Genomic DNA, 19047 nt, shown 5'->3' on the forward strand with positions numbered 1-19047 from the left:
GAAATTTTTTTGAATGTACGTTTCGTGCACAGCATTGCACGGTAGTGAAACATGGACGATGATAGAACCGGAACAGTGGAGAATGGAGGCATTTGAGATGTCGTGCCACAGAATAATGTTGAAAATTAGGTGGATAAAGTAATGAGTGAGGAGGTTCTCCGCATACTCGGCGAGGAATGGAATATATATAAGACACCGACAAGAGAAGGTATAAGTTGACAGACACCAGGGGACCACTTTCATGGTACTAGACTGAAGTGTAGAATGTGAAAACTGTAGAGAAAAGCTGAGATTCGAACATTTGCAGCAAATAATTCAGGACGTAGGACTGTTGCATGAAAAGGCTGCCACAGGAGTATATTCATGACGGGCCGCGTCAAACCACTCAGAATACCGGTAACTAAAGAAAAATAAATACATAAAAAATATAAAGGAATAGACAGCTCAATTTACGTAATCTACATCCGGAGTTGAGATGATATAATTTTGGTTGCCTATCATAAAATGCACGAAATATTATCTGGATAAGTTTTATTGTTATCACCGTGTATGAAAAATTATCGGTTGTCTTGCCGCGTCAAAAGTGAGTACATGCTTGAGCTTTCGATGATTACCTGTATTGTCCGAAACAAAAGACAGCGACGAGGGAGTTGGTATAATTATGTTCTCGTTTTTACTCGTATTCGACGGCAAATAAATCTTTGAGTATTTCATACGTTTTACGTTATTACTTGTGACAGTACGAAGTTTTTTTCTTTGCCATTAGCGTACAGAATCAGATGTTCAGCCATTTGTTTTCTTTATTGTAGATGTGCTGTAGCTGTGATTCAGCTTGACAATATTAAAAATTGTGGTATAATTATGTCTAGTTGGAATGAGAGTGCTTCAAAATAATAAAATTGGTGATAAAGAACGTTTCTTGCTTGTAGAAGAGATCCTGAGGCCACGAAGTTATTCAAAGCACATTACATGATTATATAAATCTTAGAAGAGTACAAGCTGAAAGAAAGAGGATGTTGAATCCAGAAAAGGAGGATGGCTGGAAGAAATTTTGTGAGGGCCTCAAATGGTTATTAACCTTTGTCATTATTTTCAGGAAACGTAACATGATTAGGTGATCAAAACCTCAACATTGCTCTTTTTTATCTCTGTTCCTGAAGACCTCACCCAAGAGCCTTATGAACGAATTGTCACGGTTTCTGCGGAGATAGTAGATTTTACACAATTAGACATATAGTACTTAGATGTCAGAAAATGTTAAGTGTTATTCGGGAGACTATTGTCCTTAACTGTGGCGCAGAAGAGACTAAATATCTGAACATATATCGAGCAGTGGTACGTACACTCGTAGGTTATGTGTACCTTTGGTTTGGGTCCGTGGCAGATAAACTACTAGACGGACCGTAATTGTGTCAGTATGAAGCTATTAGAATTTGCATTGGAGCTGTGGCATACGCACCAACTAAAGCACTAAACGCTGAAACGAAAGAATCTCCGTTACATCCGAGATGGAAACCCCTTAGTTTGACTATTCCCTGTGAAACCACAGCGAATTTCCCATTCAGGCAGATGGAAGACTTAAACAGCCTCATACATAACTATCTGACGGAATTAACATCCCAACAAATGCCACCTATGGGTCTCAACAAAACCTCAATATGATGAATATAACAACAACATGTTGTTCTTGGAACAAGACATGTAACTGCATTTGAGACGGTACCCCTCTGCAAGCTGTTAACCAAGGCCCGAGTTTCCCGATATGTGGGTGACGCGAAAACTTCTTTGTAATAGAACCCCACTGGTTACACTCAAAGAAGTGTTCATCAGAGAAAAGGATATCGTCAGGAATGCCCCAGATAACCATAACGGGACCATTGTTGTTCTGTGCATAAATTAAATATCTGACGTATAGGGTGAGGAGTAAACAGCGACTGTTTTTGATGAGGCTGTAGTGTGCGGGAATGTATCGTCATTGCTTGACTGTAGAAGGTCACAGGCTGACTAGGCAGACTTTCTATTTGGTGTGATAAACAGTAGCTTGCCCTAAATTTAGGAAGGTGCAGATGAATAAGAAAAATAGTTCTGTAACGTTAGAGTGTAGTAGTGTTCATGTGGTGTGTGACACAGACGCATCGATTAAATTTGTAGTCATATGGTTGCAAAATTATATGAAAAGGACGATAGTAGGGAAGACTAATGCCTGACTTTCGCTTATTGGGAGAGTTTTAAAAATGTGTAGCTCAGTTATAGCGTAAACTGTGTATAGAACACTAGTGCAACACATTTTCCACTACTACTGAAGTGCTGACTGGAGTGGCCGTGCGGTTCTAGGCGCTACAGTCTGGAACCGAGCGACCGCTACGGTCGCAGGTTCGAATCCTGCCTCGGGCATGGATGTGTGTGATGTCCTTAGGTTGGTTAGGTTTAATTAGTTCTAAGTTCTAGGCGACTGATGACCTTAGAAGCTAAGTCGCAAAGTGCTCAGAGCCATTTGAACGATTTTACTACTGAAGTGTTTAAGTCCCGCACCAAGTCGGTTTAAAGGAACACATTGAAGCAATTCAGAGCTGCGGTGATAGATTTGATATCGGTGGATGAGTTACATTTCCTTAAGATTCTTCCTATTAATGCTACTTTGGCGTCTGCTTTTCCTTCTACATGTTTGTGTAGTCGGCTCACTTAAGGTCGCTGTTGTGTTTACAGCATTTTATCATTAACATTTTATTGTACTCCAGTGGATATCTTTTCCTACGATCGCGCAATAAGCTTCATTTATCTACGTTCATTGTCAACTTCCAGAGCCTGCATTATTCACTTATACTCTGTAGGTTATTCTGTAAATCGATGTTGTCTACTGGTGTTGATACTTTCTTATAGACAGCCGCACCATCTGCGAACAGTCTTAAAGAGCTTCCGACACTTCCTATTAGATCGTTTATATACAATATAATCAGCAACGATCCTATCACTTTTCCTTGTGGACTTCAAAAATTACGTTTAATCTATAATGAAACGAAAAGTTTTGTGTTAAAAGTCACTGTTTATTTATATCCACAACACATTTCAACTGTTTAAATCTCCGTGATCAGTTTGATCCACACGTGTTAATACGACCTGTGTTATGTATTACGACTTTGGGGTAACCAGTGACACTGTCTAGAGGAGAAACAAGCACTGTCTTCTGAATACAGTTTTTGGAAAGGTCTTGACTGGAAACTAAACGTAAATGTAAATGTGAAAATCAGCGCACTAAAACAGAGTACATCCGCTGGCCACAGGTTCCTTTATCTGTCGAAACGCATCACATATAAACAGTCGCATTTTGTAGACAAAGAGAGTGTCTGGAAACTGCTAGGTGGGAAGAAAATATAGCAAAAACTGAAACATTATTTAGAAATACAAAGAACATGTAGCAAAACAACACCTTTATTTCGCATTAAGATTTAACGTATTTGCGGATATCTTTCATTCAGTTGTTGGAGTTAATTTTCAAATGGTAGACATGTTCCTTTGCGTCAAGTTTATGTAGCTTAAATTTTGTGCTTGTTTATGTAATCAGCTGATATGATACAATCCTGAAGTGAAATACTTTCATTGCCATCAGTGGTAAAATTATGCATCAATAACAATTTTTACTGGGATTCCCATACGGACGATGAAAGGACCGAGAGAAAGGGAACAAAATTCTCGATATGCTGGAGTTGTAGGTTTCTTAAACTTACGTTTGTTAAACGTTATAACTAAGTGAATACTAAAGTAATACTATGATACCAAGTTAAAGATAGGCAGATAGATATACTCTTAATAATACAACTAAGGTTAGAATGACATGGGGTAAACATGTTGGTTTTATTTGGGTAGATCTATTGAGTTTTGTGAGTTGTGCAAATTATTGTTCATTCGCGAAATATGAGAGGAAACATGCACATAAATAAATTATATCATAGAAATTATGAAGAGGAGGGTGAAGGCAGTCAGTGAGATTCAGATAGTATGAAAGGCGAGACTTAAGGAGAGAAAAGACTTTCAAAGAAAAGTTTTTTTAAGATTATATCTGTTAGGTGGTATAACTAAGCGAAAGTTGCTATAATATACTAACTATGCTTTAAAATATGTAGCTATACATGCAGTTTATATCATTAGTGGATGTACATATACCCCGAAGTTTAAAAGTGAGTATTAACAGTAAGCTTGTTGTTTCATTCGATATCTATAACAGTCGCAGCAAAGCCCAACCTAAGATGTTCACCTTTACTTCTGCCGATTTTGTTTCGTTAAGAGCGACACTTCGAATTTTTTCTCCATGAAGGTCTTGAATCCAGTCGTAAATCTGCTAAGATACTCGGTAAGCTCGTATATTTTTCACTGAAAGGCAGTTCGAGACGATGTCAATATCCTTCCTGACCTAAAGGAACACGGAACAAGCCTGAGCCTCGTCGAATATAGCGTTGTTGATCTCATGGAGGAACAGAGAAGGGCCGGACGGTGTAGCCGAGCGGTTATAGGCGCTAGAGTCTGGAACCGCGCGATCCATACGGTCCAAGTTCTAGGGGAGTGATGACCTCAAATGTTAAGTCCGATAGTGCAAAGAGTCATTTCAACCATTTTTTAACAGAGAAAGCTCAGTTTTGCGAAATCCATGTTAGTTATTACATGTACATTTTCATAGAGGAGATTTAACGGTAATGACAAACGTTCGATATTCGCAATTGTAATTCATCAATATCCCTCACAGCCTGGCCTTAGTACATAACGAGCACAGGAAGCTCGTAACTTTCTAACTCCTCTACTAATAGACCTAGAAGGAAGACAAAGCTCTTAGTTGTCTTGAATCTCATTAAGTGCAGCGCAAAGAGCAACACTAGCCAGAGCTCCCTCTTTATCTCTGCAAACTGAACAGTGATAGGTTTACTCCTATTCTGGGGTAGCTGTAATTTATCATTATTTCCCAACAGTTCAATGACTCTCTTGCGAATTTCATACTGTAGTTGACCTTTCCGCAGCTAAGTCGTACCTCTCACTTTTACAAGTAGCCATTTTGAAAGAAAAGCGTGGCAACAATATTTTGTATTTACATGTTCTACGTTATACTATCCCTCTACCAAAAATTTTGTCCCACAGTATGCAGTGAAAAGAATTGTGGTCGTTGAACTGCAGAATGACAACTCAAAACACCTATTAATCAAATATTTATTAACAAATTTTTTAAAGAAACAGAGCTTGTATGCCAAGGGATAACAAAATGAGTAGTACTGGTAGCTACTTCGACGGGTGGTGTGCTCACAGGATAAAAATCGTCAACAGTTATATTCAACACTGACTTCTTAGTTACAGGTTATATAAGAAAACTTTCTGATCATCAGAAAAATAAACAATATAAGCATTGTCCAAGACAGGTTACAAATCTTATCGAACTAATATGCGTCTGCGATTACTTACTTCCTTTCAACCTAACCCAGCTATGGATGTTACAACCCTATCCCAACTCGAAGATAAACTCTTCAGAATACTCTGGAAATCCACAAACCACGCTCCATGCAATAAGTATTATATGCCTCAAAACCTAAGTCACTCAAATCCAGGCTGAACGTTTCATCAGCGTATCACTAAAATGACACCTCATTCGATTACTGTCGTGAGGAGCCCCCCTTACATTATAGCATCGCAAGGCAAGATGGTAGACATAAAATAACCTATGAAACCGAAAAAACTAGCCACTAGAAAACACTTCTTAAAAAACAATGAAAGAACTTTTATACCACAATACCTGGCCACTACATCATTCTCGTTGGCCATCACTGTGGTCCACAATATTAAATTGGTTTACTACAGTAAAGAAAACCATTTCTTACAATTCATCTGTTCAACTAGGATGCTCAACACCCACTGTGGTAACAACTACATAACACAAGCGCCACGGCCTAACTAGTTACGTCAGTAACAGCCACTACCAAACTGGTGGTCTCATCATAAACTTCTGAACCAATTCCCTTATTTAGAATAAACCACACTAGTTTGGAAACAAAACCTTAGAACACCCATTAATAAACCATCTGTCTTGAAGAAGGTACACACTCTGACACAGTCTGGATTGAATAAGGTACTTGAGGAATAGAAGAAATGTACCATCTGTATTTCGTATTCTGAAGATGCCATGTATTAATTTACAAATGATATGCTCATCCTGGAAGTTCAGGCATTGTAGATAATTACAATTCATGCATTGGGTACTAGTAATCCGATTCAAGAACAAATGAAACGCAGCTCCTTTCAGCAAAAAACATGACCAAAGGCACACTTCCGTTATATCCCCTGCTAACCGCAAAGACCTGTTTAGAAATAGATCCAATATACTCCCAGTCATAGACTCACAACAGACTGCCCGCCAAAGCCAATCCAGGCACTCTCAAAGCAACTGCATACAAGTGGCAACAGAACACTGAGCCAAAGATACTCAACACAGTCACAATGTGTTCCCAAGAAACACACACTGACATGTCACATAAAAATGCAAGAAACTGCCCCAAATGTCTCCACATTATTGTGAAATTATACTAAATTGCTCCACATATTATCATGTAACCCCAAGTTTTAACAAATTGCTCTTTGCACAGCTACTTTATAGCAAAGTTTTAACAAATTCCCTATACATCGAAATGTCAGCGCATAATTATAACGTACAGCCCATATATCTAATACTTACCGCAAAACTTTAAGGATTCCTCCGTATATCGACATGTTACAATATAATTCGAATAAATTGCCCCATACAGTGAAATTTCAGAGCAAAATTGTAAGAAATGGCCCCATACATCGTTATGTTACAACAAAATTGTAACAAATTGTGCCACACATTATGAGGTTACAGCAAAACTGTTACAATTTGTCCTCTACGTTCGTATTGTACAGGTAAATTGTAACTAATATATCAACATAAATATGTTGCGGAAAAACTCTAAGAATTTGTCCCACACATCATCATCTTACATCAGACTCTGTAACATACTGACATAAACAGCGACATGTTACAGCAAAATTGTGACACATCTTACATCAAACTTGTAACAGACAAACAAACAGCGACATGTTACAACAAAATTGTGAGAAATTGTCTATATATTGCTGTTACTGTAAAATTATCTTGAATTGCCCTATAAATTACCTTTTCTTTTTTTACATGAAAGTGACTTTGTTATATTGAAATTGTGACAGATTGCCCAGTACATGGACGCTAAAAAAAATTTTAGAAATTGCTGTGTACTTTTTCGTGTTGCAGCATAATTGTAAGAAATAGCCCTTCATTAAGCAATGTTACAACAAAAAAGTATGGTAAGTTACCCCATTTATAACAAATGCGTGGCACTTGCAGGTTTCCAGATAGTATTCTAATATCAGAAGCTGACAATGCGTGCATGACATAACCTGACATGTTTGCTATCTATGGAATCTTAAAACCGTATTCTACCACAAATAGTTCTTAATGTGTGTGACATAACCTGACAAAGGGTATCGGTTAGTGGATCTCTATTAGTATTTCAAGCACGAAACAAAATTGTAGCTAATTGAAACATTCCTCACGTTTGTTAAAGCAGGATTGTAAGAAACAGCCCCACACATCACCAGTATTAAACAAAAGCTTAACAAATTTCTCCATACTTCGCTGACTGAGCAAGATGAGACTTGTTCCTGCAAGTTGTGACTCTTACCAAAAAGTATCAGTAAGCTGAGGCTTGTCAACGCCAACAAGTCAAGACAAGTCCCAATATAAAAACCATTATCTTGGTTGATGATGTCCTTTGTGCAGGTCAGTACACTACCTATGACGTCACAAGCCAAGTCCTCTTTACTACGTCACATGACATCATATGCAGGTCGTTGACCATGACAACACAATTGTCTAATTCAAGATCGCTATTATACCAGCCATGGAAACGAGATAGCTGATAACAGCATAGTACATATTTCCAACCAGCAAAACGTAGCACATCGTTAGCATGTATCAGCTATCTTGGCTCTTTCTGCCTAAAACTGTTTCTCATTATGTGAGTCATCACTGAATACTTGTATGTCAGGTAATAAATTTTCGATCTTTGTACCACCTGTAAGACCTCACGGAGGCTTAATATCGAACTGCCCAATATCTCTAGGGATTTAGATATGGAATGAGCATCATGGTTTTTAATTTATAAGTTCACAGTGATGTTTTAGGTGCAGGTGAGATTTGTCGATAAAACTGAGATACGTGGCTCTTCCAGCAGCTGAGCTGAGAATTATGGAACAGTAATTCAGATTGGCTATTTGTTTGCATTAGCTATCATTGCTTACCTGCTTAACGTAGTATTTCAACCAACGTGTATGAACATAGCCTCATTAAGCCCAAAAACGATGTGCCAAACATAAATGTATTTTCTTTTGCAAGGATTTTGTACAGTTACAGATGAATTTAGGCTTGGGTTCAACAATGGGGAACTTTATTTGAAAGTTATCAGCAGCGTTCTAGGCACCAATTTTGATGGATACTTTTTTATGTAGAAGTATTTAATAGTGTCACGTGTGCTGCAGAGATCGCGCTTTCCTCATCCGTAACTTAAGCTTAGGCAATAAATTCACGACACAAACGTTGTACATTTGCGTGTGTACATGTGTGTGTGTTTTGGTGACTTACATACATTAGACGTGTAAATATTATAAGTTACACAATTTATATTATATTTTCAGAAGTAATTTAGGTCATTCGATAATTTTTTAACATGGCAGAAAAACTCAGATGATTCGAATACATTTGTACATGGTGCAAAATTCTGATTGTTTACATACATCTGTACACTGCACAAATTCAGGTGTTTTTATGTCGCTAAATATGATGCAAATTATAGATCTTTTGGACAATTTTCACCATGGTAGGAAAGTGTCCAATAGCACAAGTCTTATTTTCATTTCGCGATAGTACACTTGAGTTACCAAGGCATGTTAGATTTTTCGCATAATGACCACATATAGCGCCATGCAGGTCAGGAGAATGTGAGTGATATTATGGCCTTAAACTAAAGAAAGGATTTGAGGGCTGAAGCTATGGCTAGAGTGACGGACAAGTGGCAGCAGGGAGTATCGAGTTGGGAAGTTAGAGCTTGATGACGTTTCTTTGGATAGAATGTAAAGGATTGTTAAAGAGCCACCAATTGGTAAACGTGTACTACAGGTATTAGGTTTTGGAATACAGTCGTCTTTTGATCTTCTTGACGTCCGAGTGGAAAATGGTTTACAAAGGTGTGGTGGGGGTAGGGAATTGTATTAGCTGTTACAAGGTGACTGTTTGAGAGGAAAGGCTAAAGACGTTTTGAAATGGACTGATACGTATAAAAGCTATAAGAATTTCAAATACGTCTGTCAGAATCAAAGAACTCATACATTCTCACAGGCAGCTACCGGACGTTACAATCTAGGAGAACGCGACAACGTTTCGTGTAACTTTATATATGCACAACACGTAGAGCAACATCTTGGAGCGTAGTTAACTCGCCATACGTGTTACAACGACTCCTCTGATCTCGACGCACTGACGTCAGCTCCGTCTCCTATGCATGCCTGTCACCATTCTTACTCATCAAGGTCAGAGCATTAGTGCGAGGCAGGTTAGCTTGCTGGAACAACAAACTCAGTGTCACTGTACCGACTCCAGCAGCAGGGGACATCGCCAAGTCGCCGCTAGACGCGATCTGCCGCGCCCATGACCCTGCACAAGTTGTTCCGTCTGCCCGTGCACAGTTGCACTGGCGTTACGGAGTGAAAAGCGTTCTCCTTGAATGGCAGCTAACGAGGCCGCACATCGGCTGCTAAATTGCACCCGTCGAGAGATAAAGGCAGCAGAACTACTAAAACTGGGAGAGGGGAAGGGAAATCGTCGTATTTCCGCCCTCCGATGACCCTGCCGTGCCCCAAGGGCACGACATCCTCCAGAATGACCAACATGGCAAGCCAAGGGTAAAAAGCTAAAGTGCTCGTGGATATATTTTATTCTCCTTTACTTTACACCACTCGACATGAACTCAGTTTATGACTGCATATCACGAGCTGCAAGCGAAGAGGATGAATTCCGGGCGCTTATGTCTGAGAGAATACTGCTGGAATTTGCGTTTTCTAGAATGTCTTCCTGCATTTGTTAGTTCACTGCGCACCGCAGTGACGAAGAACTGTGTAGCAGCGTTCAAATGGACCAGGTAGATGAGAGACATAGCTAAGAACGTTAACAGAGTACTATGTGACAAAATTTTTGTTTCCTCCATCTGTGCCAACGTACTTGCCGCAGTGGTAACACCGGTTCCCGTCAGATCACCGAAGTTAAGTGCTGTCAGGCTGGGCTAGCACTCGGATGGGCCTGCTGAGCCCTGTTGGCCAGGGGGTTGCACTCAGCCCTTGTGAGGCAAACTGAGTAGCTACTTGATAGCGAAATAGCGGCTCCGGTCTCGTAAACTGACGTACGGCCGGGAGAGAGGTGTGCTGACCACATGGCCGTTCATATCCCCATCCAGTGACGCCTGTGTGCTGAGGAAGACATGGCAGCTGGTGGGTGCCGTTGGACCTTCCAAGGCCTGTTCGGACGGATAGTACCAATATCAATGATAAGGAAATGAATAGCTGCGGCTGTAAATATGTGTGAAATTTGAGTAACTGTTTATTAATTTGTTACGTGATTCATTGCTCGATTATACACTGAAGCGACAGAGAAACTGCTACAGGCATGCGTACTCGAGTACAGAGATTCGTAAACAGGCAAAACACGGCACTGCGGTGGGCAACGCCAGTATAACACAACAAGCGTCTGCTGCAGTTGCTAGATCGCGCCGGCCGGTGTGGCCGTGCGGTTCTATGCGCATCAGTCTGGAACCGCGTGACCGCTACGGTCGCAGGTTCGAATCCTGCCTCGAGCATGGATGTGTGTGATGTCCTTAGGTTAGTTAGGTTTAAGTAGTTCTAAGTACTAGTGGACTGATGACCATAGATGTTAAAACCCTTAGTGCTCAGAGCTATTTGAACCTTCTTTTTCTTTTTTTTTTTTTTTTTTTTTGATAGATCGGCTACTGCCGCCACAAACGCAAGTTATCAAGAATTAAGTGAGTTTGAACGTGGCGTTATAGGCGGCGGACGAGCGATGGGACACAGCATCTCCGGGGTAGCGATGAAGTGAGGATATTTCCGTACGACTATTTCATGTGTGTACCGTGAATATCACGAATCCGATAAAACACAGTTTCCGATATCACTGCGGCCGAAAAACATCCAGAAAAAATTGGACAAGCGACGACTATAGAGAATCGTTCAACGTGACAAAAGTGCAACGCTTTCGCAAAGTGCTGCAGATTTCAGTGCTGGGCCATCAACAGGTGTCAGCGTGCAAACCATTCAATGAAACGTCATCGATGTAGACTTTCGGAGTCGAAGGTCCACTCGTGTAACCTTGACGACTGTACGAAACAAAGCTTTACACCTCGGTTGGGCCTGTCAACACCGACATTGGACTGTTGATGACTGTAAACACGTTGCCTGGTAGGACGAGCTTAGTTTCGAGTAGTATCCAGTGGATGGACGTGTATGGGTATGGAGACATCTCATGACTCCATAGATCCTGCATGTCAGAGGGGACTGTTAAAACTGGTCGAGCTCAATCATAGTTGAGGCGTGTGCAGTTGGATTGAAATGAGACCCCTGACTCGTCTAGATACGACTCTGACAGTTGACACGTACGTAACCATCGTGTCTGATCGCTACATCCACTCATGTCCATTGTGCATTCCGACATACTTGGGCAATTCCAGCAGGACAATGCGCATCCCACACGCCCAGAATAGCTACAGAGTGGCTCTAGGAACACTCTTGTGAGTTAAAATACTTCATCTGGCCACCAAACTCCCCTTACATTAACATTATTTTTGAGGATATCATGGATGCCTCGCAACCTGCTGTTGCAAGAGATCTCCAACCCCTCGTCCTCTTACGGATTTATGGACCGCCCTGCAGGTTTCATGGTATCAGTTCCCTCCAGCAGTACTTCAGACTAGTCGAGTCAGTGCCATGTCGTGTTGCGGTGCTATTGCTTGTTCGCGGGGCCCCTACGCGATATTAGGCAGGTGTACCAAATTCTTTATCTCTTCATTGTAGTTCAGTTGCCCTATTATTATTGAAGATAGAAATTATCAATGTAGTTTTACGAAATTTTTAAATTACTTTCCCATGTTTGAAGTGTACTACAACCAAAAAAATTTCTTTGATCTCCATTCATTTTTTTGGTGAAGATGTGAGTAAATGGAATAATCGTCCACGGTAACTTTAAAATCCTAGACCATAGTTTTCGTTTCCTTCCTGGCCTTATCTCATGCCTCGACGTGGTCGGCATATTAATCTGGCTTTTTCTCACTATTTCTGTACTTGGCTTTCCTTAAATATTTCCTGGACAACTTCATCTTTCCTTATCAGTGAACACACGTTTCAGCACGTTTCTGTAACACGACATCTCATACGCTTCTATTACCATTTTATACGGTTTTCCCACAGTACGTGAGTTACTTCTATACAATGCTGTTCTCCAGAAGTACCTTTTCAGAAATTTATTTCCCTAATTAAAACATGTGTTGATGATTTTTACACGGAATTCCCGAGAGTGTTTCCGTTACACAAGACGTTAGCTACGATAACGATGAAAGAACACGACCTAATTAAGAGAATTACCAGAATTTAGTCAATGCGTTTGAGCCAAATGTCTGAGCAGCAAAAGTCAAATAGTCAAATTCATTTTCTCATCTTCCCCCAGGTGAAAAACTGGCGATCGGAGAAAGTGTAAGTAAATGCTTCTAGTTCTTAGACGTACAGCACAAATGAAAATGGTTTCAGTGATTTACGGTTCCGTGCTCTGTGACCGTATTCATGTAGTCCCGCATGGGACAGATTTTGTACGACTACATTGCGTAACACCCCTGATTAGTAATCTGAACGCAGGATTGGTGTTGGTCATAAAAGCGCTGCCTTCTTGCAGCAGCAAATACGTCTTTTATTGTCTGATGCAGTGTTCAGGTCATGTGGTGTTCTTATCACCGGACGTTATATAACAACATGCTCTTGACATACAATTCTCATTATTTCGAGTGTGGGAGTGTAAGTTGGAGGAACTGCTGATAACATACGCCAAGGTAAGGTCTGAGGAACAAGACAACATCATTAACTTTCTTGCTTAAGTCGGCATTTCAAATTTATATGTGGAGCTCACGTTCTTCATTTGCATTAAATAGACTTTTGACTTTGCATAGGATCCCAGCTCGTTCCTTTAACCAGACATGTTTCTCTCAATTTACAGATTCTTCCATGGGTTTTTATATTCTTTGTACTAAAAAGCAACAAATATGTTCATCACTACCCAGTATGTTAAAAAAGGTTATCACAAATTTCAAACACAGACAAGATTTAGTATTTAGAATTGCCACCACGTGCTGTGTTTCTTGTGTTTTGAATTGCAGTTATTTGCCTTACACAGTTAGTAATCTGCAGTCATGTAATAGAAAATATAGAACAGTTATTTACATCGAAAGTTTGTACTGGGAGCGTTACGTTTCGGCCTAAAATTAATTAATTCTATCTGGAGTATTCTGTGTGTGTTTATGTTTAGGTCTGTGTACTCAAACTGTTGCACTTAGGTTTCTGGTTTCCCATTTTCTTCACTGTCATTATATACAAAACGACGAAAACAACAGTCAGTGTTTTCAAAACTACAAACACAAGATTGTGGACAGCTAAAAATTTGAATGTATTCTGGATGGGATTTTTAAATCTTTCCGATGTGTGTCTCACACATTGTGTGTGTGTGTGTGTGTGTGTGTGTGTGCTTGTGTGAAGAAGACAAAAGTAATTAGCTATCCAAAGTGGCAATAAAAATTAATCCCACCAACCTTTACCATTATCCTCCCCTTCCATTACAACAGAATCATACGTAATTTGTATATAATGTTCGACAGCAGTGGTCTCAAGTGTTACATGCTCAAGTAATGGTATCCTTAAGCTGTTTCGTTTTTAATACATATACTTAGTTAAATTCCACAGTATCTTCCCATAAACTATTCAAAGTAGTCTATTGATTCAGTAAGCGGCAAAACAACGTTTTTTATTACGTTAAACCTTGCTGTTCACTCTTGGAGTTCAGTTATATACACTCCTGGAAATTGAAATAAGAACACCGTGAATTCATTGTCCCAGGAAGGGGAAACTTTATTGACACATTCCTGGGGTCAGATACATCACATGATCACACTGACAGAACCACAGGCACATAGACACAGGCAACAGAGCATGCACAATGTCGGCACTAGTACAGTGTATATCCACCTTTCGCAGCAATGCAGGCTGCTATTCTCCCATGGAGACGATCGTAGAGATGCTGGATGTAGTCCTGTGGAACGGCTTGTCATGCCATTTCCACCTCGCGCCTCAGTTGGACCAGCGTTCGTGCTGGACGTGCAGACCGCGTGAGACGACGCTTCATCCAGTCCCAAACATGCTCAATGGGGGACAGATCCGGAGATCTTGCTGGCCAGGGTATTTGACTTACACCTTCTAGAGCACGTTGGGTGGCTCGGGATACATGCGGACGTGCATTGTCCTGTTGGAACAGCAAGTTCCCTTTCCGGTCTAGGAATGGTAGAACGATGGGTTCGATGACGGTTTGGATGTACCGTGCTCTATTCAGTGTCCCCTCGACGATCACCAGTGGTGTACGGCCAGTGTAGGAGATCGCTCCCCACACCATGATGCCGGGTGTTGGCCCTGTGTGCCTCGGTCGTATGCAGTCCTGATTGTGGCGCTCACCTGCACGGCGCCAAACACGCATACGACCATCATTGGCACCAAGGCAGAAGCGACTCTCATCGCTGAAGACGACACGTCTCCATTCGTCCCTCCATTCACGCCTGTCGCGACACCACTGGAGGCGGGCTGCACGATGTTGGGGCGTGAGCGGAAGACGGCCTAACGGTGTGCGGGACCGTAGCCCAGCTTCATGGAGATGGTTGCGAATGGTCCTCGCCGATACCCCAGGAGCAACAGTGTCCCTAATTTGCTGGCAAGTGGCGGTGCGGTCCCCTACGGCACTGCGTAGGATCCTACGGTCTTGGCGTGCATCCGTGCGTCGCTGCGGTCCGGTCCCAGGTCGACGGGCACGTGCACCTTCCGCCGACCACTGGCGACAACATCGATGTACTGTGGAGACCTCACGCCCCACGTGTTGAGCAATTCGGCGGTATGTCCACCCGGCCTCCCGCATGCCCACTATACGCCCTCGCTCAAAGTCCGTCAACTGCACATACGGTTCACGTCCACGCTGTCGCGGCATGCTACCAGTGTTAAAGACTGCGATGGAGCTCCGTATGCCACGACAAACTGGCTGACACTGACGGCGGCGGTGCACAAATGCTGCGCAGCTAGCGCCATTCGACGCCCAACACCGCGGTTCCTGGTGTGTCCGCTGTGCCGTGCGTGTGATCATTGCTTGTACAGCCCTCTCGCAGTGTCCGGAGCAAGTATGGTGGGTCTTACACACCGGTGTCAATGTGTTCTTTTTTCCATTTCCAGGAGTGTATAATCCCTGGGAAAAACATGCAATATTCATTAAAAATATTTCGTTTTATTATAAGAATACTTACATAATTTATTCAATTAAAGGAATATCTCTTTTCTAGAATTTGAGGCTTCAATATTAAAACCAAGTTAACATAGTTTTCCTTTGTCTGTAGGATGACTTTTCACTTCGAGACGGTGAAGGACGTCAGTTTTTATCACTTAATCGAAAACTGTGACTCTTGTTACGAAAAGGGTTCAGTTCGTGTTTATCCTTCTGGGTGCATTCTACAGAAACATTTTAAACAATATGCAATGGAAATAAAAAATTTTAAAGTGTACCCTGATGATATATGGGTTATTTCTTATCCCAAATCAGGTCAGTCGCAAGAATAAGTTTTAACCACTACTTTAGAAGAATTACTATATCTATAACTCCCGAGAATTTATGTTTTTCACTGCACTTGTAAGGTCCACAAATGTTTCAGGAACGACGTGGACACAGGAGATGGTATGGCTCATAGAGAACAATTTGGATTTTGTGACAGCTAGGAGAACCTTGCAGCGCGACCGTTTCCCATTTTTTGAGTAAGTATTCTACGTTCTGAAGGTCGCTGCTGCTGAGCTTTCTGATTGTGACAAAGTTACAACTGTGCCTTTCGAAACTCTTGTTATGAAATTATAAGCTTTACGCAGTTCTTATTGTTGGAACGCCGTTCATTTTGATGGATCATCTGAAAAGGAGGGGGTGTAAATAGTACTTCAGTTTAAAACTTTCATTGTAATTGAAACGTGAAGCTACTTCCCATTATTATAAATCACAACATGCTTTTCTGATGACGCTTAATTGAGACACACAGCACCGCACCGGACTGGGAACAAATCGAGTGAGTATCCGAAATGGGAACTGCACGTGCATTGTGCGTTACAACACGCTTTCTCTTGTTATCTCTTATGTGGTGTGAGGAGGAGAATGATGTAGGCTGAGAAAATGTATTTCACTTCTCATTTAATCTCAGAACATGACAGAGCTTTAAATGTAGAAAGATGTGAGTTAATAACTATGAGTGGCAAAAATAAACCCATGACGTTCGAAAACTCTGATAGTAGCGTCCTGCTTGACAAAGTGACTTTGTTTTAAATATCTAAGGATATTGCTACAAAGAGATATGAAACGGAACGATCTCATAACAACTGTGGCGGGGGAAGCGAGTAATCGATTCCTGTTTATTGGAAGATTTTTTGGGAATGTGGTTAATCTGTGAAGGAGACCGCAGATACGACGTTAGTGCGACCTATTCTTAAGTACTGACTGATTGATTGGGGTTGTCATAAGTTGGTCTAAAGGAAGATGTCGAAGCAATTCAGAGGCTTTCCGTTACATTTGTTACCGGCAGTTTCGAATAACATTCAAGTATTACGGAGGGGCTTCGGGAACTTAAATGAGAGTCCCTAGACGAAAGGCGACATTCTTTTACGGGTACGCTGTTGACAAAATTTAGAGAATCGGTTTTTGAAGCTGACTGCAACACAGTTCTGAAACAGACGACATGGATTTTGTGCAAGGACCACGAAAATAAGTTACGAGAAATTAGGACTCCTACGGAGGCATGTAGACATTCGTTTTCCCTCTCAGTATTTGCGAGTGGAACGGGAAAGGAAATGACTAGCAATAGTGCAGGTTTACCTCCACCACACACCATATAGTGGCTCGCAGAATATGTGCGTCGATGTAGATGTAACTCTTGCTTCTTTTTTTCATTGTTGTTTCTTTGAAATCGTCCAACCGAAGAATTCCCGAAAACTGAAAGGGAAGCTCTTTCACGACGACCTGTAGTCTAAGCAGCTCTACTGTTACTGTGGTGATATGCTGCCGGGGGCGTAAATAATACTGATATGATTAACACGTGCACTTATACGTATACCCAATAGTAATAAAGCAGTACAGAAGGTAATGAATCACTTGGCTTTTAAATTTCTGTGGAAGGGAAGTGAGTTTACGTATTATGCAGCAAGTTAATTATCTCGACGTGGCTATTCATTCGTTGTGCGTATTTTGAGTTGCTGGAGCAATATTTTTGTTAAGCTCTTTAGCGTCTTTCCTGCATTTACCATATGAGGGCAGCGCCGTACATAACCTGGACCCCTCGCCACTTCAACAGGCTAGCCCCTCTTCTCGCGCTCTGTGTGCTGAATTAAAAATGGCTCTTGATGAAGTTGTGGAAGTGGTTTACTTTATGAGATCATATTCTACCAACTCAAGACTTTTAATGCACTTGCGGAAACAAAAATAGACTTCACAAGTAGGTCCGCTCTCTGGTTGTAGGCACCTAAGGAAGATTAATAGTATTAGCCATCTAACATTCATCCTAGCATGTTTATTGCTGTACAGACTACAAACTAATAAGCGAAGGAAGCTGTCACATCTTTTACACTCTACGATATTTTTTAAAAAAATAAGTGGAATAATCGTTTCCTCTTTCGCGTCTTGGAAGAGATTGTTTAGTGAACATTAAAACCAGAGCGTAACAACAGTGTGTGTAATCCGAAGCATTGCAGGCAAAAGATAGCGACTTTTCTTTTGAAAATCGGTTAAGTTTGGTATAAACGCATAAATATGAAATAGCTTTTCTGTTTGATTAATTTCAACTTTCTGTACCAAACGTTTGGTGGTAATGTCTCGCTTTCGTTGTATAAGGCAACCGGGTTCCACTACGCCACGCAGTCAGCTCCAGAATATGTTAGGATAACTTGTGGTTCAGTGAGCTGACCAGTTAACGCAATAACGGCTGTAAGGCGTGGACATGAACGCTAAGTGCGGTCGTAATCAGACGGTACAAATAAAGAAAATGTATCACTGTAGGTATTAATATTAAGAGTTTCTTACGTTACTGAGATCGCGTTCTCCACGAATTTTCCATGATAAGTAACTCGAAATGCCATTCGATGTTTACCGTATTCTTTTATGGAGTTACAGTACTGATAATAGTAAGAACATGCCTAACGTTAACCCCAGTCACAAGTTCATGGGGTTCCGGAAATATAACAGAGTTTAAGAATACAGAGAAAACCGTTTTCCCTTATCACGTAGTCTACAAAAATATTGTAGCGATGAAGAACATATAGACTGGCGTTCAGTCATGGTTGAATAGTTAGGTCTTTAGTTATTTAATAAGATTATAACTAACAGTGTACACCAGAAAGAGCTAAACTGGACTCAGGACATCTGTATTTGACTTATCTATGACACTTATCACATTTAAATTCCAAAAACCTACCAAAATTTCAAGATCCATATTATAGGACTTACGATACATTTACAAGACAGTGAAACAAGAATTAAATCTTGGGTACAACATTTTTGTTCTAGTGCTAATGCTTCAAACGCATGCCTATAACGTGTTAACACTCTCATGAAACGAAGGTAACACCTATTTCTCTCGTAAATAA

General features: G+C 40.9%; 1 protein-coding gene across 1 annotated transcript in view; it reads left to right on the forward strand.

Annotated features, from left to right (window-relative positions):
- The first annotated feature begins 15912 nt into the window (after positions 1-15912).
- LOC126485024 (luciferin sulfotransferase-like) overlaps positions 15913-19047 on the forward strand; it is a 31900-nt gene continuing 28765 nt past the window's right edge. Inside the window, exons 1-2 of the mRNA XM_050108629.1 lie at positions 15913-15976; positions 16086-16185. Of these exons, the coding sequence (XP_049964586.1) occupies positions 15913-15976; positions 16086-16185 (164 nt within the window). The remainder of the gene's footprint in view (positions 15977-16085; positions 16186-19047) is intronic.

This window comes from Schistocerca serialis, chromosome 6 (genome assembly GCF_023864345.2).
Source record: "Schistocerca serialis cubense isolate TAMUIC-IGC-003099 chromosome 6, iqSchSeri2.2, whole genome shotgun sequence".
NCBI lineage: Eukaryota > Metazoa > Arthropoda > Insecta > Orthoptera > Acrididae > Schistocerca > Schistocerca serialis.